Source organism: Dreissena polymorpha, chromosome 3 (genome assembly GCF_020536995.1).
Source record: "Dreissena polymorpha isolate Duluth1 chromosome 3, UMN_Dpol_1.0, whole genome shotgun sequence".
Taxonomy (NCBI): Eukaryota; Metazoa; Mollusca; class Bivalvia; order Myida; family Dreissenidae; genus Dreissena; species Dreissena polymorpha.
The window spans coordinates 73,429,579-73,451,263 of record NC_068357.1 but is presented as its reverse complement, the minus strand read 5'-3'; the positions used below and the strand labels follow the sequence as shown (position 1 = coordinate 73,451,263).

At 35.5% G+C, this 21,685-nt stretch overlaps 1 protein-coding gene and 1 long non-coding RNA gene across 3 annotated transcripts in view; one reads left to right on the top strand and one right to left on the bottom strand.

Annotated features, from left to right (window-relative positions):
• The window catches only part of LOC127874761 (uncharacterized), a 178,690-nt gene that overhangs the window by 43,213 nt on the left and 113,792 nt on the right, over positions 1 to 21,685 (top strand). The window lies entirely within an intron of this gene.
• Positions 851 to 19,359, bottom strand: LOC127874747 (adenosine 3'-phospho 5'-phosphosulfate transporter 1-like). Of its 2 annotated transcripts, none has more exons than XM_052419333.1 (3): positions 19,273 to 19,359; positions 3,349 to 3,572; positions 851 to 2,277 (listed from the first exon to the last, which is right to left on the bottom strand). In XM_052419333.1, exons 2-3 carry the CDS (start codon positions 3,485 to 3,487, stop codon positions 1,160 to 1,162), a joined length of 1,257 nt encoding a protein of 418 aa, XP_052275293.1. In that variant the 5' UTR covers positions 3,488 to 3,572; positions 19,273 to 19,359; the 3' UTR covers positions 851 to 1,159. The 2 variants fall into 2 exon arrangements, with proteins under 2 accessions (XP_052275293.1, XP_052275292.1); XM_052419332.1 differs by lacking the exon at positions 19,273 to 19,359 and adding an exon at positions 12,331 to 12,507.

Here is a 21,685-nt window from a genome sequence, read left to right as displayed (position 1 = left end):
ATTGTTGTTGGTTTTTTTTTGGGGGGGGGGGTGGGGGTGAAGGGCAGGGATTCTGGGTTGGGGCATGGGGTATTGTATGGGTGGAATCCATTGCAGTATTCAGGTAAGTGTTGTTTTGTCAAAGTCTTAATAAAATCTGATCATAAATAAAGAAGTTATGGAAATTTAACTAAAATTTACTCTTGACCTTGAGAGTCAAGGTCATTCAAAGGTCAATGTCAAATTGACCTTGACAGGTACAGTACCCTCATGATAGTAAGAAAATATTTGAAGTTTGAAAGCAATAGCTTTGATACTTTAGAAGTCAAGTGGATATAAACACAAAATTTAACAAAATATTCAGTTACTAAGACAAAAAAGGGCCATAATTCTTACAAAATGCTTGATACAGGTGTCTACACTTGTTTATAGGTTGGGGTCATGTTGGTAAAGAAGTTTGCAAAATATGAAAGCAATATGTCAAGGGACATTGAAAATATTTGAGGTGGTACGCAAACTTAAACATAGATTTATCAATAATATGCATATTCTGTGTGAAAAAAGGGCCATTATTCTTACAAAATGCTTGATACAGTTGTCTGCTCTTGTTTATAGGTTGCGGTCATGTGGGTAAAGAAGTTTGCAAAATGTTAAAGCAATATGTCAAGGGAAATATTTGGGGTGGTACGAAAACTTTAACATTTGCACGCTCACGCTAACGCTCACGTCCACGCCGGTGTGAGTAGGATAGCTCCACTATATATATTTCATATATAATAGTAGAGCTAAAAATAGTGCTTGTGAACACATAAAATAAAAGTCAGACTCAAGCACTTTTAATTTGTAAATAAAAGAATGCATCAACAAGTAGTTGGTTTTATGATTGTAATGATATACAATTAAAATAGGTGTGTAAAAATATATATACCACACTAAAAGTAAGTTGATCTGCACATGATAAACCACATATAATAGTTAATTACTATAAAAATCTACTTTAAAAGTGAAACACTTCCATAAAGTTTTGTTCCTAAATGATTTTACATGCAATTTACATTACAAGCACCCAGATTTTACTTGGCCTTGAAAACAACATTTGGAAAAACTATATGATAAATTAATTAAAAAAAACAAAACAATGTAAAGCTGATCACAAAGTATTTTGGTACAAGTAAGTATTTTACACGTTGGACGAACTCTTTTCACTTGCTTCCCTTGCCAATTTGATTGCTTTTGCTCGCTGCTCTGCATAGGTTCTCAAAAACATACCCAGAAACACAATTGAAACACCAAAGACCCCTAGTATTGTTAGAGGATGTCCGTAAATTATACAGGACAGTAAAATAGCAAAAGCTTGGCGCAATGTCATGATGATTGTGAACGTGACGGCCCCAAATTTTTCTATGGTGTAGAATATAAACAACTGTCCGACAGCGGAACAAAGGCTGAGTATAATAATATGACTCATAAATATTGGATAAGTGAACATGAACGCAAAGCACTCGAGGAACCCACCTTGCTCAATGAGGGAGACACTAGTCAGAAGACATGAAAACATATTCACTCCCACCATCATCTGTATAGAGGACATCTTATACTTACTGAACAGTTCACCTTGCCAGTTCGACGTGAAACTATCAAAGACAATGTACCCAACAAGCAATATCACCCCAGCTACCGTCGTAGTCTTCTCTTTTCCACGAGTTGCATCACCACTCGTCATTAAGAACAGTCCCACCCCAACAGAAATCATGAGAGCAGTGGCATACTCATGATACTCGTACTTTTTATGAGATACAGTCTTCCCCATCAACATCACGGGTATCACTTTGGACGCTTTTGCGAGCACCTGAGTGGGAAAGCTGACAAACTTCAGAGCCTCGTACTGAAACCAACTACTGAGAACGTTGGAGATCGAACTGAATGAGTATTTGTACAGCGGTGCCGTGTGCTGGGGCTGCTGCTTCACGAACAGGACAAAGACTCCGAGCGTTAAGGCAAGGACCCTGTTGACTAACACGAGAAACTGAGAATTCTTGAAGAATTCGCCCTTGTCCTCATCAGTGGCCTTGTACTCAAAAGTCATCATACGCTCCTGCAGTAGTCCCCATGTCAGGTAGGAGACCTGAAGGCCCACGAAGCAGAACAGGAGCAAGCCGGCACTCTGACTGAGACTCGTGTTGTTAGTCGTCTTCTTGCCCCCTCCCTTGTCGCCTCCTGCGATGCTGTTCTCATGGTGATTTTCGTTCTCCTTCCCAAACACACACAGCTTGGCCAGCTGCGGCCAGAACCCTGGGCCTGAAAACATGCATGATTATTTATCAAACTTTTTTTATGATGTCAAGAGCTTTTTCCTTTGTTCCACCTAATAGAAAGACGTAAACAGATTAGAACTCGACAATTTATCATACCAAATGGATATTATTGTATCTTATTTTCTTTCCGATCAAAATTTTTCATTATCCTTTTCACATGTGTCGTGTTCTGAGAAAACTGGACAAAATGCATGTGCCTAATGTGTCGTCCCAGATTAGCCTGTGCAGTCTGCACAGGTTAATCAGTGACGACACTTTCCACTTTTATGGTATTTTTCGTTTAAAGGAAGTCCCTTCTTACCAAAAATCTTGTAAAGGCAGAAAGTGTAATCCCTGATAAGCCTGTGCGGACTGCACAGGCTAATCTGGGACAACACTTTATGCACAAGCATTATGCCCAGTTTTCTCAGAATGCGACTTTAATGATTACAGTCTAACCTGTGATTGCAACCAGCTAGATTAAGAGACTACCTCCATATAATAACCATTACTAATTCGCACACATTCCATCCATTTTTAAACTGTGTTCAATTAAAGACCACCTTATTCCGTTACCAACGGCCACATGCAGGCCTCCTAACCTACCTCTGTTAAGGTATTAATCTACCCAGTGTAAGTATGGCCTCACCTTGATCTGTTTTAAACAATACTGTCTGCGTATGTAATCATTTACTTTTACTGTGTGATACATGTTTTTTTACAAAAGAAAGTTTAATGAGAAATTAAAATAAAAACATGTTAACCATAGTGCAGCTGTGAAAACTTATTAAAAAGTCACAGGACAAAATGACAAACTCTTAATTTTAGCGTCACTGCATCAAAAGAATTGGCTTATTGAGATCCTTTTAAGTCTTTCTCTTTGGTAGAACCAGTACTTGGTATTTAACCCTATCCCCCATAAGAAGCAAATTGAAAATGGCTATGTGCAAACAGCATAAAGCCAGAACAGCCTGTGAGTATCTCGCAGTCTGTTCAGGTTTTATGCTGTTTGCTGCTCATAAGTATCTTAGGGTAGAATATTCAACAAAAATGCAACAAACAAAATCCTGCTTACCTGCAGTCTCATCGAAGCGTACCTTCCGCAAGTAGCGTATGAGGATGTAGCCGGGCACGAATATCGTAGCATAGCCCAGTAGGTTGACAAACAGTCGGACGTACCACAAGTCCATGAGTGTTTCCTGCCCGTTCAACATCTGGGACTCCTTGCCGAATATGTGAGGGGAAATAATGTTCAAGATGAGGATCAGCACACCCACTAGCCCAGCATTCAGCAGTGCACTGGAAGGAGGAAGGGATTTGTATGAGCCTCGTTCTGACAAAAGTAGGCTTAATGCATAAGCCTTATTTCTGTTGCCGGTTAGACTGTGCAGTATGCAACGGCTAATCAGGAACAACACTTTCTTCTTTTATGGACTGTTTCGTTTAAAGCAAGTCTCTTTTAAGCAAAAATTCAGTCTAGGCGGAAAGTGAAGTCCCTTATATGCTTGTGAGACTGCACATCATCAGTATTTATTCCATCATATTTCCATGAATTGCATGCACTTACATTGGTATTGTACATAACAAGACCTCAACGCTTCTCAGCAAAACTATGTAAAATAAGTTAGTTTTAAGTTACATTACATTGGCAATGTTTGAATTATTAGATTTGTTCAGCAAATTAATAGCGAATAATCCTTATCATTTTATTTTGTGAACATACAAATGTTCAGTCACTATAGATTGCATTGAAGCAGACACATTGTGACCTCCGAGCCCCAAATGATACTGTAGACACAATATCAAGAATGCCAGGTGCAGGTATCACATGCTTGAGTATAACCAACATGTACTTGACAAATGGGACTCCTATTCAAGTTTATAGTAGCCATTTATTACCTTAGAACCATCAGAGCCTTTTTGCCTGTTATCAAGGGTCAAAATATATGACTTTTTCCAAAAGCAAAAGAAAGGTTTATTTCAAAAGACTTAAAAAAAACTTCCCAAATATAATTTTTTAAGCCTGAAAAAATGCTTTAATAATGTTGTTCTGTAATGTCCCTTCTTCAGGGTCAGATAAATACTTAATATGATAAAAATAAACATCAAATCTTATGTTATATACTTGATAACAAACCAAATTTTGTAAACTCTTAATTGAGGCTAGGTAAATCACCCCCCCCCCCCCGCCCCCCAAAAAAAAGATAATAAAAAGGCCAGAACATGATTTCTGAAAAACCATATAACAATAACCTGAATAATAATTAAAACCCATACAATGAGACCAAGAGAGAGTATTTAGACATTTACTCCAACCAAGCATGGTGTTTATCTTTAGGTGACCTCTGGCTAAAGCAAGTACATACAATTTCTGTATAACACTGTATAATGTGAATTTGGAATAAGGACATCAAACTGGGAATGGACATCATTTTGGTGACTTTCTCAAACAAAACTATTCATTTCATGATCTAAATTTTACAATTTGTTCTCAAGTAATATTTTATTATGATCGACTTATAGCAATGTTAAGCACTGCAGTAGCATATTGTAAAGCAATATGTTAACTGAATTATATATTGATTACATATTTGCTAGGTTACTGGTTACTCGTTTACATTTTCTACATTCAAACGATATGTATAAAACACATTTTATTATATGTGCAAAACATGTACATGTTTTCGGACTGTCGTATTCGGATACAGTATGATTCGTCAATTTTAATTTATTTTTGACGTTCTTTATAACATTTTATACAATGACAATACACATGCGGTGATACGGATGGTATGGTTTATAATATTTCGCATTGTAGTCACCAGAAATTGCAACTAGAAATACTACAAAAAAGTACAATAAGCTAGGTCACGGGGGTGTCCCCCAAAGGGACTTGGCCCTTAATCCCCCTTGGGGTCCTGCGGTCCCAGACCCCTAGCTTAATTTTCCGGACTTCAAATTTGGGTCAATTGACACCCTTAGATTTAAGAAAACTAATATGTAACCATACAACTTATCGACTTAGAAAACAACCAACACTTAGTATTAATGGAGCATCTGAGTTGTTGCCGAATGACATAACACTTAACTTCGCAAATATATAAATACGATATATATGTTTGTAAATTGATGTTTCGGTCCTATGAATCCCAGTCCGGTCCTGCAAGTTATCTAAGACTACCGGACCGGATGTCCTGTGGACTTAAATACTTTTGGGAATGTCTGATAGCGTCTGGGTGGATATTGATCACTGAGTTAGCCAGACGCTTGCACGCATCTTGTGTATTTTGCGGATCTGTTTACATTTTATACGGGTAAAATCCTGTATATTCTGTATCAGGTGAGTATAAATCATGGAATAAAATTTATTTTTGTAATATTTTATCTATACTTCAAGCTAAATATGCAATTTTCCATGACTTTTTCATTAACAGTGATTGTATTTCTATCCATTATACTGTATTTTTAAACTGTGTTCATGCGCAAATGAATTTTACTGAAATGAAATTCAACAAGAGCACCGCCTTGCGGGTGCAGACCGCTCATCTATTTTCTTTTTAAAGGTGAAGGGACTCTCATTTTCAATCACAAAGGAGGGAGGAGTTGAGTGAAGAGGGGTGTATAGTGTGGGGTTGTGGACATTTATTACATTATCTTCCAAAAAAGCGAAAAAAAAAATAAAAATAAAAATCGGGGGGGGGGGGGGGGGGGGGGGGGGGGTTTGGGTGCGATGGTTGGACGGTATTTCAAACATAACCGTTTTAAAAAAAAAATGGGGGGGGGGGTATAGTGTGAGGGTGTGGTGATAATTTGTGAGATGATCTTAAAAAAAAAAAAAAAAAAAAAAAAAAAAAAAAAATTGGGGGGGGGGGGGGGTGGGGGGGTGGGGGGGGTATAGTGTGAGGGTGTGGTGGTCATTTGTGAGATGATCTTAAAAAAAAAAAAAAAAAAAAAAAAAATTAGGGGAGGGGGGGGGAGGGCACGGGGGATGGTTTGGGTGAAGTCTATTGTGGTTTGTCAGGTAAGAGTAGTTTCATCAAAGTATCAATCAAATCTAATCATAAATAAAGAAGTTATGGCAATTTTAGCAAAATTTAATAATTTGACCTTGAGAGTCAAGGTCATTCAAAGGTCAAAGTAAAATTCAAGTTGTCAGGTACAGTAACCTCATGATAGCATGTAAGTATTTGAAGTTTGAAAGCAATAGCCTTGATACTTCGAGTGGATCGAAACACAAAATTTAACCATATATTAAAAGTTACTAAGTCAAAAAAGGGCCATAATTCCGTAACAATGACAACCAGAGTTATGCAACTTGTCCTTTTACTGTACCCTTATGATAGTTTGTGAGTGTTCCAAGTATGAAAGCAATATCTATGATACTTTAGGGGTAAAGTGGACCAAAACATAAATCTTAACCTAATTTTCAATTTTCTAAGTATCAAGGGCCCATCATTCCGTCCAAATGCCAGTCAGAGTTACATAACTTTGCCTGCACCGTCCCCTTATGATAGTTCATAAATCTTGCAAGTATGAAAGCAATAGCTTTGATACTGTAGGAATAAAGTGGACCTAAACACAAAACTTAATCAAATTTTCAATTTTCTAAGTATAAAAAGGGCACATAATTCTGTCAAAATGCCAGTCAGAGTTACATTACTTTGCCTGCACAGTCCCCTTATGATAGTTAGTAAGTGTTGCAAGTATGAAAGCAATAGCTTTGATGCTTAAGGAATAAAATGGACCTAAACACAAAACTTAACCAAAATTGTCAATTTTCTAAGTATAAAAAGGGCACATAATTCTGTCAAAATGCATGCCAGAGTTATCTAACTTTGCCTGCCCAGTCCCCGCATGATAGTAAGTAAGTGTACCAAGTTTGAATGCAATAGCATTGATACTTACTGAGAAAAGTGGAACTAAACGCAAAACTTAACCAAAATTTTCAATTTTTTAAGTATAAAAAGGGCACATAATTCTGTCAAAATGCACGCCAGAGTTATCTAACTTTGCCTGCCCAGTCCCCTCATGATAGTAAGTAAGTGTACCAAGTTTGAATGCAATAGCATTGATACTTTCTGAGAAAAGTGGACCTAAACGCAAAACTTAACCGGACGCCGACGCCAACGCCAACGCCGACGCCAAGGTGATGACAATAGCTCATAATTTTTTTTCAAAAAATAGATGAGCTAAAAATGACCAAAATAACGCTGATACTTATATATTTACTTGTTGCAGATTCAAAATATGTCAATTGTGTCAATTATAAACAAACAGGGCTTCCGCTGTCGTTCGCCAAATTCGCCGTTGGCGAAAATTTCGCAAATTCGGCGAATAAAATTCTCGGTTGGCGAAAATGCTAGGCGAAACGTTTTTAAAATTCTGCGAATAAAATTCTCGGTTGGCGAAAATACTCGGCGAAACATTTTTTGCCTGTCAAGTACCATCCCAGATAGTAAACTCTTTAAACCGTCGACTGTGCGTCAATACATCATCGTGTTATTAACCAGAAAATTTGATACGCAGTCTGCAGAAACACCGGTCAGAACCAGTCATCGAAACAAAGAAAACTTGCTGGTGCATTGTGTACTGGCAGTGACATCACCATCTATGTATAGAACGCTTGCTGGTGTGAAAACAAAAGGTGTTATCGAACATTATGGGCCTGTCAAAAGCATTTAACAAAAAACTATTTCTTCACAAAAACACATGAAATCTTGATTCAACAGGAATTTGAGAGCATTTCTGTTTAATACTTTCATTATTATAATATTTTGGGAAAGGTTAAGTTTGATTAAGAAACCAACAATTTTGGAAATAAAAAGTATACCATTCACTTGTTATAATATATTTCGGATATGTTAAAATTCGGACATTTAAAGATACGGACATTTATGTGTTGGTTTGTTGTTGATAGTTTGTAAAACTATGTTTTATCATATTTCAGGCAACTAGAATGGATGGTGGCAATTATCTGGGCCTTTCTGTCAAGAAATATGCGTGAAAAACATTCATTTATTTGAGCCTAGAAATCATCCACCACTTACAGAAAATGTTTTAACAACAGAAACTGTCAAAGCTGATGTATATCATATCCAAATGACCAAATATAACTGTTTAACAATGTGAAGTGAGAGGCTTTGAAAATAAAGCATCTTTAGTCTTGATCAACTGTTATGTTTTGCAAAGATTGAAATATGTGCTCAAGAATGAATATCTTTAATATAATGAAAATGTGCTTATTTTGTAAACAATGTGAACTGAACATGTGCTTATGATGTATGTATAAACTGATATTCTGTTATGCAGAATAAACGTATGATTATTACATTGATGTATGTATATCTAGATGTATGCATATCTATAAATGTTTTTTGTTATAAACTGATATTCTGTTATGTACAATATTTTAAAAGGATGATTATAGTAATAAATATATTTAAGCTTCATATTGTAGTTATTTGTGTTCTTACACCCCTAGACTTTCACGAGGCGGTCCCAAATGCTTGGCTTAAACTTTGGCTACAGTTTCTAAAATTTGGCTACAAAAAAATCCAATTGGCTAAAATGTTGGCTAAAGAAATTTTTGAGCCAGGGGAAGCCCTGAACAAATCTGCAAAGAATTGTGGTCATTTTCCAACAATGTATAAAAACAAGCCTATTGTACATTAGTGAGTTGTTGGTTCTACAAAGAAACAATAAAACTTACAATTGAATAAATCTTTAATTGCATCTTTGTTCTAGTACCACCTTTTCTAAACATCTATTTCGTTAATCATTAAATTTGTATCCGTTTTTAAACATATAAGCAAGATAGTAGATACCCGCACTCAAATTAAACCACAATGAATCTCCTGCTTTTGCTGAAAATGAGTGGTCTTTTTTAACAAGAACACTTCAGTTTTTCCATGGTATTTACACATTTTTACCACATTTCTTTCCAATGTTTCCAATATCTATGGCCTATTTAAAACATGATAACACAGAATTTAATAATTAAGTCTCAACAAAGAGCATTTCAGTGACCAATCACTGAGATTTGATAAATCACTGCATCATACAAAACAATGGAAAAACGTCCTGAATTGGCTCAAGACCCTTCTCTAATATCTTCGCTATCCATCTCTGAAAAGTTTATCCCATCATTTAAAATCTTTTCTTGCTATATTAGATCTTCTTTGTCACAACTAGTTTAGTTTTAATAAAAACACTTTTTACTTACTTGAATATTTCGCAATCCATTTAGTTTCAACAAACAACAACTCTACGCTACCCTTCCTTACAAATAATTAACACTCTAGAAAGAAATTTTTAGGTATACATGTACATGTATGTCCAAAGTGTCCAGTGCCTTAACAGCCTCCAGTGCTAATGTATTGCAACGGCTTCAATAATGGAAGTCATAAATATTGACTTAAGCTTATGTAGTCATCCAAAGAAATTTTCACACATGACTTTTTTTAGAGTAATTAAAACTTCAACACATCATACAAAACATTTAATTACCATAACAAAGGTCATCTTTGAATACATGTAGCAGCATTTTTTTAATCAATTAATTCAACAAAGAAATGGCAATTTAATACCCAAATAGCAATGTGTTTGTTTCCCTCAGTTACCTATAATCCCTTAATTGTCACAGCATTGTGTAAAGAACATGTCACCACTTGTTAACAAAAAAAAATCTGGTCAGAGTCAATCTGGTAACAGTTTGCACCATATTTTTAGGATTCCCATTGAATAGCATTGTATTGTATTTGATTGTCATTCATTTTATGGAGTAAAACTTCATTTTAAGATGTAGAAAAATAGATAAACACACTTAAACAATTTAATGGCAGGATGAGATTAAAGCCAACAAAGGCCATGATTGCCCTGAAGTGCTCATCTGAGTTCAAGATACGCACATTGTCGAAGACCTTGTAACAGAGTTCCATCTACATGGAGCCATTAATGTGCTTTAGCAAGATGATACAAAAAGAGCACTTTATTTATAACAATACATGTAATTATAATATTACATAATTGGCCCATAACTGTTTAACTTGTATTTTCTGTATTTACATACTATTTGACCAATTATTTTATAAAGTTTTAAGTAATTTTATTGATATTGAAGCAGTGTATTCAAGTTTTTGGATTTTAAAAAAGGCATCCTATTGTCTATCTTTTAAAGCCCCATTCAGTGACAATAATTTAATCATGCATTAAAGTTTGGCATCTTTTAAATGAGTGATTATAATCAAACAGAATAGTGTTTTTATTTATATTTTTTCCTCCGCATCCAACAAAAAGTGCTTGTCCAAAAAAAAGTTTATAGTGTATTTTAGCCTTGGTTGTTTTACAAAACAATGCTGTTTTTACAGAACAAATAATGCTGCAAACACCCCGAAGTCTAAACATTTTATCAACGAAAAATTATGTCCGAATATAGTACACATCTGAAGTGGGTAGACTTTTACTCCAGGACTCCAGGGAGCAGTGGTTCAAGCCCTGATGAGGGTTACTTTTTTTTCTTTTTAAATTTTATTCTTGATTTTTTACAGGAGCATTTTAGATCCAATGTTAACATTTATCAATATAAGGAATTTAATGACAAAATTCAATATGTGCCAAAATCTTTGAAAATGCCCCTTTAATATTTATTTTGCCCGAAAATTTGTGGTTTAAGCATAGTAATCTAACAGCCTGCAAAATTATCCTCCTAAAACAAATCCTCTAACAAAACATTCCATGAGAAAAACCGAACAAATGATCACTAAGCTCGGGACAATTAACTGGATGCCATAATGCATTAACTCTATTGTGATGGGACGATTCTGAAGCTAAGCTGGTAACATGTGGATGTAATGAAGAAATCCTTACAAATAAAGTAAGAAATCCCAACATGAAAATGTAATTTCTGTGTCAATGTTTGAATACAGTTTTAAGCACTTAAGTAAATGCTTCCAATTACTCCCTGAAAACATCATACAAATCATGTCTACATCAAATAGTATTCTCGTTACAACTGTTATCAACTAAAAACAAATGTCGGACATCATGTTACAGGTTCATAAAAATGTATGAAGATAAAACATTTGTGATTAGGAAAAAGTAAACCATGTTAAATGCAGCTACTGGTAAATATTTGAAGAAAGGCTCAAGCCATAATTTCACCATAATGATTATTGACAGACTAGCATAGTACTGCAGTATGCAATTTGTTTCTTAACCCTTTGCATGCTGGGTAATTTGTCGTCTGCTAAAATGTCTTCTGCTGAATTTCTAAAATTAGCATTTTCTTTGATTTTTTTCCAAAGAATACTATCAGAATAGCAACGATTTGGATCCTGATGAGACGCCACCTGGATCCAAACTGTTTGCAAAGGCTTCAAAATCCGGTTCCAGCGCTCAAAGGGTTAACACACAGATGTTGAGAAACTTCAATAGTTAATTTGATGCCGATATCAATTGATAGACATCTATCAAGTGAGGTTTTCCTGACATGCTATAAATTTCTAAACATGAAACATACTGTACAAAAGAACATGTGTAAAGAGAACAGATATTTTATTTTATGCTTTCCGGTGGTTTATAGAGAAATATCAGTGAATTAAAACTGATAATTTCACTGTTTCAAACAATGAAAATTATCAGTGAAAATTATCGATAATTTTCACTGTTTACTGTGAAATGACGTCATTTTTTACGAAATGACGTCATTATCCCAGCGAAATTCTTTAGTTAAACTCTTTAACAATGCATATTAACTGTGTAAAAAAGCATAAAATAAAAAGAAAATTCGTTGGATAAGGTGGATTATCGATTTTTATTCACTCGTGATCATAAAAATATATATTTTCACTCGTGGCTGCGCCACTCGTGATAATATTATTTTCTATGATCACTCGTGAATTAAAATCGATAATCCACCGAATCCAACAAATATCCTCTATATAATTACACTGAATTATTTTTCACATTCTACATAGATATTTTTTTCATTATTGTTTATAAAAAGATACAAATAAAAAATAATAAAACAAATAAAATGGATAGAAAACAGTAGCCTTACCATTTACATGATAATTTCATTTGAAGCTCAATAATGGTCACGTTCACATCTGTACCATTTGCCACTAAAAACTAGTTAATACTCAGTGTTAAAAGATCTGTTGTCATCTTAACAGATATCTATAAAACCAAAGTTCTGCATCATGATCGAAGCGTACATATACACTTGAAAAGCGATGACACAAATTAATCAACAACTGTAATATGCTTGTCATCATAAAGGTATGACACGTTCAATCTTGTGGTACACATATTTTCAATGATTAATCTTATCTTAGCTAAGGACATCATTGTGTACAACAGAAATAAATATATTGTTTGTTGATGAATTCAGATGATTATAACCCTTTACCACATACATGTCGATACGTATTTTGACGCATTTGTAGTCCAATAGAATAGTTAAATTTATTTAAATACCTTTTTTACTAGATTCACAGGCCTAAAAAAAGTTTTTGCGGGGTGAAAACCGCCTGTTAATCTGACCTTATTTTTATGACAATTGTTAAAAAATACAACTAAATTAATGTCATCGACTATGTTATTACTTTTATAACTACGATTTCCTATAACTACTAAAATTACAAGAAGTAACTTTACAAGTCTTAATATGCTTTATTTTTACATGTACATCAATAATATTTTTCCTTATGATAAACAACACATGTGACCAAAATAATCAAATAATGTTAATTTCTGCAACAGAAGGCTGAATAAATATAACAGATTGATTTAATCAAATATACAACCACAGAAACAAAGAAACGGATTCTAATTGTTTTCATTTGTTTCAGGCTCTAAAATACAAATGATTGTCACCATGAAGCAGCTTAAACTTCATTATCTATTTTATAGCACTTTATTTCAACTCATTAACAACCAATTGGTCATTGTCCGCTCCTGTATTACTTAAATGTACCCAGAGTACTCTAAAATATACTTAAATGTACCCCGGGTACGTAAAATATACTAACATGTACCCGGCTTATTTAGCTGTACCCGAGTTGTATTTCCACCAAAAATACGACGGCATAAAACGTAATTCGGAATAAAAAACAAAATTCACTTTCAACAAAACCTGCCACAACATGCTTTTTTGAGTAAAAGTTTCGATAATATAGAGGAAATTTTACAAAATATTGACATAAATATGAACACAATTTTGTCAATTAATTTGAACGAGGGCTGTTTTTAAAACATGCATGCCCCCCATATGGGCTGTCAGTTGTAGTGGCAGCCATTGTGTGAATACGTTTTTTGTCACCGTGACCTTGACCTTTGACCTAGTGACCTGAAAATCAATAGGGTCATCTGCCAGTCATGATCAATGTACCTATGAAGTTTCATGATCCTAGGCCTAAGCATTCTTGAGTTATCATCTGGAAACCATTTTACTATTTCAAGTCACTGTGTCCTTGACCTTTGACCTAGTGACCTGAAAATCAATAGGGGTCATCTGCAAGTCATGACCAATGTACCTATGAAGTTTCATGATCCTAGGCCTATGCGTTCTTGAGTTATCATCCGGAAACCATCTGGTGGATGGACCGACCGATATGAGCAAAACAATATACCCCCTTTTCTTCGAAGGGGGGCATAAAAATTAGCCAACAACAACCAATTTAAGGTTAGAATTCCCGGGTACGTTTCAGTATATTTTCCGTACCTGGCGTACATTTAAGAATACTTAAGAATACTTAAGAGTACACAGGGTACATTAAAGTAGCAGGCAATGACCAATCAGGCCTCATTAATCAATATCAGCATTGTTGACAGATTCATTAGGTCGCGGAAATATATGACAATATGAAAGTAACACTTTACTTGCATGGCGCTTAGTCCTCCTTTGAAATAACAACTGTGTGCCCTTATTTATGTTAAATTTCATCATAATTGAGGACAGACAGTGTTTAGAAGTTCAGAAATCCAATCCAAAAAGATATTACGTTTTTCCTTGATGTAGATTAACCTTGTATGGAAATAAAAGGAAACCATACTTCGCATTCAAAAATATGCTTAATTTTTAATGCTATTTTGATTTAAAAATCGCTTTTTGCAAAAATTCATTCCCCAAAACTTCTAAAGATTAAAAACAAATATGCTGATTTTGATTTCAAGAGTGTGTTTGTGCCCAGCCAAGCGTGAAACAAATGCTTTTACGTTAAAGATAATCTCTCACAGGATGTCACTCTCATCTGGGGCAATTAGCGATATGATTACAATCAATGACCCTAGGCTGCTTTCAGGGAAAATGGGTCTTAATGCATGTCAAATAGGATTAGCCTGTGAAGCTTAAATTATCTTTTTTATTAATGATTTGAAAAAAAATACATCTCGACCAGTGCTTAAAGACATTTCAAACTTGTGATATAAAAAGCTGTAACATAATTTTGAAAACTGAGTTGCGTCTAAGATTAAAGATAATACAATAGCGAACAACTTCAGTGCCTTCAGCGCCAGGGCTCGACACTAAGGCACGTCCGAACGACATTCACTGCCTGTACCTATGTCCGGGCTAGCCCATGTCTCAGGAACATGCCCGACCATTCGTGTGTTGAGCTGTAACGATTCACCCATGGTTCGATTCGATACCAAATAGTCAGAATCGGTAATTTTCGATTTGATTCAAATTAAACTATTTGCTGCTTATTTTTCAAACTATTTCATGTTTGGTTTGTCCAGAGCATGAATTAATATGTTTGGTATTTGTTATTAACTTATTATGCTGTAGCCTGTTCATTTAAAGTTTTTAATATTTGAAATAAAATTAAAAACCGCAACACTGTTTTATAAGTTACATATTTATTGAACAAAACTTTCTGTTGAGTTATTCTTTAATATATACATAAATGCACAATGCATCACATGTGTTTATCAGGAAAAAAAACAACAAACAAAAACAACATGTAAGTATATAAACAACTTCCAGTTGACTTCTTAACAGAATGCACACGTTTTGCAAGTTGCCTTAGCATCAGAACCTTCGCGAAACCAAAAGTTCCCATACTTTTGATTTTAATTTTCACGGTGCGTCTTTCGGCGTTGTTGAAGAAGCCATTTTACCGGCTGATGTAATGCTCAGCATGTTATTCATTCATTCATTGGATGCCGTATTGGCTATTGACCAATCACAAGACGTATTACACATGACAAGAACGTTTAGACAACGGATTTGGAAAGTAAGGTTTAAAATGCTGATCAATCTGGATTGCAGTGAATCGAATCAAAATTGGCCTTATTGGTATGAATATCGAATTGGTGGCTTTGAACCGGTTTTCCGATGCATCAAACCTAATCGTTACAGCTCTAGTCGTGTGTATTCTGGACGGGATTATGTGTTCTATATCAATAAACTGCATTTTAATTAAGCTTTTCAAAGATGTAAAAATCTTAATAAAGTACGATCAGATGACAATTAAATCCCAGAGTGAAGTCGGAGACAACAAACGCGTTTTAACAGATCATATCTCGAAATAGATTTGGAACGTATTTTTATTGATAAAACACGTCAGTACCTATTTTTAAACAGAATTCCGCTAGATACAGTTTTTGATTGGTTTCCTCTGAGTGATGTGTCTTCTTGATAAAAATACCTTTAAACTAAATGCCAGGTTCGCCCAGGATCATCCGGGATCGATGAATGTATCAAACTCAACATTAACACAAAGTTACATTAAAATTATTTGTTAATTATCAATTTTAAATAACTTTAATTTGTTTGATCGATTAGAAGTGTTTTGACAATCATTTTTATGCAATTCATTTAGCAAAACTAATATTAAAGGTCGATTCCCGCTTTTAATATAAAACTTAAAGCAAGTTATCCCTGTACAATTTTACGACTAACGAAACACGTTATTTTGCAACATTTATGATTTACTTACGATTTGTTGTCTGAAGGCAACCACGGTTTATAATAGCAATCTATGTAAAAAATGTTTTCAGGTCAGGGCACATGAAAGAATGGTCAGGGCTAGTAGGTTCTGCATTTACTAACCCGAATGGACTAGTTAAAAAAAAAGTAAGTGTCCAGGCCTGAGTGCTTTGATTTGTTTTAATGGTATGTGATATAAGGAAAGATATTTTGCTGTATCTAGCAGGGTGTGATTGTACTAGTGGTTATAATATGTACTTTTATATAGTGCTGCAACAATATACCGGTATATCAGTATATATCGCAATACGCAATCCTCATATTGAATTGCGATACGATTTTTATCATACCGGTACGAAAATTCTACAAAAATTCATCCACATTTCGTCCAGAAAAGCCATCCGAATTAATGATATCACGGTAAACAAAACAAATCAGTGTTAACTGTTGAGTAAAAATAAATTGTTGCGTAAAAATAGCATTCTAAAAAGTTTATTATACGGAGTACAGTTGTTACATGGGAGTCCGCAAGATCTGCTTTTGCATGTCATACTGTTTAATTTAAGATGAAGCTAATGGAAATACAAAAAATTACTAAAAATGTCGCGGCAGAGGCCGACGCGTATCCCCACGCCGCATGTTTGACACAGGGGCGCCCCAGGGTTGGTAATGGGGCCATGCATAGTTGAGATTGACCGTATTGTCATAAGAGATGTTCAGTATAAATATGAAGTAATTCAATGTACAAATGAAGAAGTTAATGTAAAATAACCTAAAAAATGAGTGAAAATCTATACCCTAATTTCTCCTCCTCATCCTGCTCTCCTAACAAATCTAATAATGAATCAACTTCACTGTAGTCAATTATGTACATATCATCCTAATTGGAATGACTTATGAGATGACTGAATATGCTCTCTTCTAGCCAATCTTCTTGCTTCTTTTTTGGAAAAGTTATGTTTTGAGGTTAAATGGTTTACTAAATATTAGCGTCTCAGAAATTTTTATCGCAATCTTGTACACAACAATGAATATGTTGAATTTCATGTCTGTCTTTGATGTGCCTGTTCAAAGCCCATCTTGCTTTAAATGGTTTCTCACATTTTTCCCACACACTTTGACAGATTTTCAGTAATGAGTCTAAAAGTGTAATTGCACAAATTGAAAGTTTCAGCCCTTTTATCGATTCTTGAGGCTACATTCCATGAGAATCTCATGCTTTTTATGCTTGACTTCATTCTATCTCTTCTCTTATATACAGGTGTCCCTTTGCGCCAATATTTGATAATCCCTGCAGAGCTCCAGATAAGGTTTTGTGAAATTCTTAACGTTACTACCAGATTTTCAAAAATAATTCTTAACTCTGAAATTTTATTCTTAACGTTACTACTAAGTTTTGGAAAATAATTCTTAACTTTTCTAAATGACATAAAAATAATTAATAATGGTTATTTTCATGCAAAAATCAAAATAAACATACTAGCAACTTTATATGAGTTAAACAGTGTCTATTCAGTATTATACAATTTTATTTTTCAAATACCTTCATATGCCCAAACTTTTCTTAGATTGCATGCCTTCGATGAATTTTTACATATTTCACAATTATAACGGGTCTCCCCTTAATCTTTTCAACGATTAGCCACGGGCATTGTCCCTTCCACTCGTTTAATGTTTTTTTTGTTTAAGTTTGTACCCGTTGTGTCGCGTTTTTTAGCTTTTCCGACTGTGTCGGCAACTGAACATACAACATCGTATGAGATATTTTCTATAATGTCTTTCTTCACATTCAATTTCGGCTCACATTATGTTAAAAGCGTGTTTTAACACACACGTGCATGACATACACGTGCATGCCAAATATCAAGTTGCTATCATCAATATTTCAAAAGTTATGGCCAATGCACCATACTGGGGGGCATAAAAAAAAAGGGAAAATCTCTGGCCCAGCCCCGCCCCAACCCCCATAACTTTTGACCCAGGGGTCAGATCAACATTCCGTCACTGTCATCGTCGCACATATGCTCATAGCTACCATGTATGTCAATTTCAAGGTTCTAGTGCTAATAGTGTAGGAGGAGCTGAGGCCAGGACGGACGGACGCACATCCCCACAATATCCCCACTTTTTCTCCGGAAAACATGGGGATAGCATCACAATTAATTACATAATCAAAATGTAAATTGATGTTATTATAAACAGAAGTAACAATGATCAAAACAAATTTTAAGTAACAGCATTCTGATGAGTTACACGGCTGGCTTTTAAAAATCCACAATCCTCTTTCCAGTTATTATTCTTCTTGTCAGCCTTTATAATAGTTCTCTAAATGGCAGACGAAAAGGTTATGTTCATGTAATTAAGTTGGTTTGGGTGATTAGCTCGCAAGTTATAATTCTGGTACATGTTAGCAATAAATTGCAATATATTGCAATACGGATTTTTGTACTGACAATATATTGCAATACGGTTTTTGGCGTATTGTTGCAGCACTACTATTACAACACAAGTAGAACCTTTACCTGCACAAATGCTGTTCTTTGGAATTCAGTGGCTTTGTGGAAATATCCACACTTGGTGCTGCTACTTTTAGCTCCATTCATATGGTATATAATCGCTAGGCTCCTAAATGCTTTGATTTATAATTGTTGCCTCCAACATGTCAGTAGCTTGTAAACGATGATGCAATAATAACAAAATTCATTTTTCACAAATGACTTTCTTCACCGCACTAAAAAAATGTTATTGATTTTTTTTTCATTTTGTGATGATCCCACCCTGGCCTTATGTCCATATGGCATACACTATCGACAATAAAAAAAAATTGTGAACAAGAAGAACATTACAATATTAATACAAACTTGATGTAAATTAAATAAATAATAATGATTCCAATTAGCTAATTAAAACGAATCATTAATGTATCAAAATTGATACAAACTTTCGATGACTTGTCTTCATTATCCACGTATTGCGTCCGCAAAAAGAAGCTTACACGAAGATAATACATCGTATATTGTAATTAAGACAACGCTTGAGTAGGCACACGCTTGTTAATTAAGGTATTACCTGTAAAATAAATTGACAGCCGGGGATGCTTTTTTGATTGTTTTGATGGATGACACTAACTCGTGGCGACGATCAAACTTCCGGTTTATTCGGTGTTTTCCGTAAATATCCCGCAACGTGTAAAATACGGCATTATAATATTGAAAACCAATCTGAACGCTTCGGACGGTGGGCTACACCACACCGACGATCGCCGTTTTGGCAAAATTGTCCAAGGATTCCCGATTGATTGAAAACACGAAACTTTTAACAGGAATTTCCTTCACCGATTAAATAGGTCGAAAAAGTGAAAAATGTTCATCGACTTCGATATAAAATAGTAAAAATGAATAGACAATATTGCAATCTTTCAATAAATATAAAATAAAACAAAGGTCAAGAGTCTTGTATAGTGTTATTAAATTAGGTATTTTTATGTGTATGTTTACGACCACGAATACTTTATATTGTATATAGTCCGAGTGTGTCTCCTACCTATAACTTACGAGACCCTACAAAGTGGGGAATAATTTTTGAACTTCTACTTAAATTTCTAAATAATGGCCTTAATACCTCCCCAGTTAATGCACGGATAACATAACATTGTCAAATAACGTCCTGTTAGATCTGAAAGTATTTTCGGTATGTAATTTTTCAAATAAGCTGAAATCAGTTTTATTTCCTACAAAAATGGAAATGTTATAAACGATTTACACTCAAATTTGTCTTCAAAACTAACAATTGAATGTAAATGTATAACAATAATACTTCAGTTGACCATCATCACGCGGTATGAAAGGGCGGGAGGGATATCATACAAGCTTCAGTACCTCCTCAGATCTCTGCGCGTTGTTTTGAAAGGCCAGTATGTTCAACGAAGAGCATGATCGCGCATTTTAGGCAAAAAACGGCCCAAAAAGCACGAACATTGATAAGTAGCAGTTTGAGGCAAAACTTTAAGAATTGTAATCAAAAACGATAAACTCCATATCATCAATTTCAGTTCCACGCTGTTTCAGGATGCATATTTTACATGCTACAGAATGACTGACACAACATTTTGACTTGCATGCGCTATTTTTTTTTTTTTTTGCAGTGCAGCTAGCAAAATCTAGTTTTCTGATGTGTAATTCGCTTATTTGAGTTTAAGTAAAGGACACCGTGATTTCCATCGTCCAGTCGTCTGTAAAAATGTTCATCAAAGGACATGTTCTGAACATCTTCTGATGTCAAAATTGGCCCTGCTCTGAGTGCGACTTGTTTTCTGGGCTCGCACAAGAGGTCAACGGTTTACATGGCATGGTAACATTTTTTTAAATCTTCTTGGCGGATATTGCTCAGCCCAAGGCTTTCGTATTTGGTATTAAGCATCGTCTAGAGGTCCTCTAAAACGTTTATTCACATTATATCAAAACTGGAAAACTGGCATTCCCCGAGGAGTCCACATTCTTTGCCCAGCTTTTTGGTCCAGCCATGCCCTGTCATCAGAGAAGCGTATGTAACCAGCGGTATTGTCATCAGAACGGATCTTGACATCAGCCATGCGCTTGTCATTAGCCAGGCTCTTCTGATCAGTCGCGCTCTTGTCATCAGCCAGGCCCTTTCCATCAGCAAGGCCATTATCATCAGATAGGGCTTTGTCATCAGCAATGCCCATGTCATCAGCTAGGCCCTTTTCATTATCCATTCCTTTGTAATCAGGCTCTTGTCATCAGCCACTCTCTTGTCATTAGCCACTTCCTTGAAACCAGCCTCTATCTTGTCATCGGCCAGCTTCTTGTCACCAGCAACTCATTTGTCATCAACCAACTTCTTATCATCAGCCACTACTTTGTCACCAGCCACTCCGTTGTCATCAGCCATCTTCACGTCAGTAGCAACGCAATTGTCACAAGCAACTCCCTTTTCATCAGCCAGCTCCATGGCATCATCCAGTCCCTTTTCACAAGGAACTCCCTTGTCATAAGCCACCCCCGTGTCATCAGTCACTAAATTGTCACCAGCCACTCCCTTGTCATCAGCCGTTCCCTTGTCATCAGCAACTCCATTGTCATCAGCCAGCTTCATGTCACCAGCCACTCCCTTGTCACCAGCCAGCTTTTTTGTCATCAGCTACTCCCTTGTCATCAGCCAAACGTTTTTTATCAGCCACACCCTTGTCATTGGCCAGCTTCATGTCACCTATCACTCCCTTGTCATCAGCCATCTTTTTGACATTTGCTACTCCCTTGTCATCAGCAGACGTTTGTCATTAGCCACTCCCTTGTCATCAGCATGCTTCTTGTCATCAGCAAGCTTTTTAATTCTCATTAGCTAGCTTGTCATCCGCCACTCCCTTGTCATCAGCCAGCTCATTGTCGACAACCAGCTTGTCATCAGCCAGACTCTTTTCATCAGCCACTCCCATTTCATCAGTCTCTCTCTTTTCATCAGC

Bases quoted from the DNA above. Each gene is read 5' to 3' on its own strand.
- LOC127874747 (XM_052419332.1), bottom strand. From the start codon at position 12,350: ATGAAATTATCATGTAAATG. The intron at 3,573-12,330 runs GTAAGGCTACTG...TCCTCCTTCCAG, and splicing joins ATGAAATTATCATGTAAATG to TGCACTGCTGAATGCTGGGC. The intron at 2,278-3,348 runs GTAAGCAGGATT...GCATGTTTTCAG, and splicing joins ACGCTTCGATGAGACTGCAG to GCCCAGGGTTCTGGCCGCAG.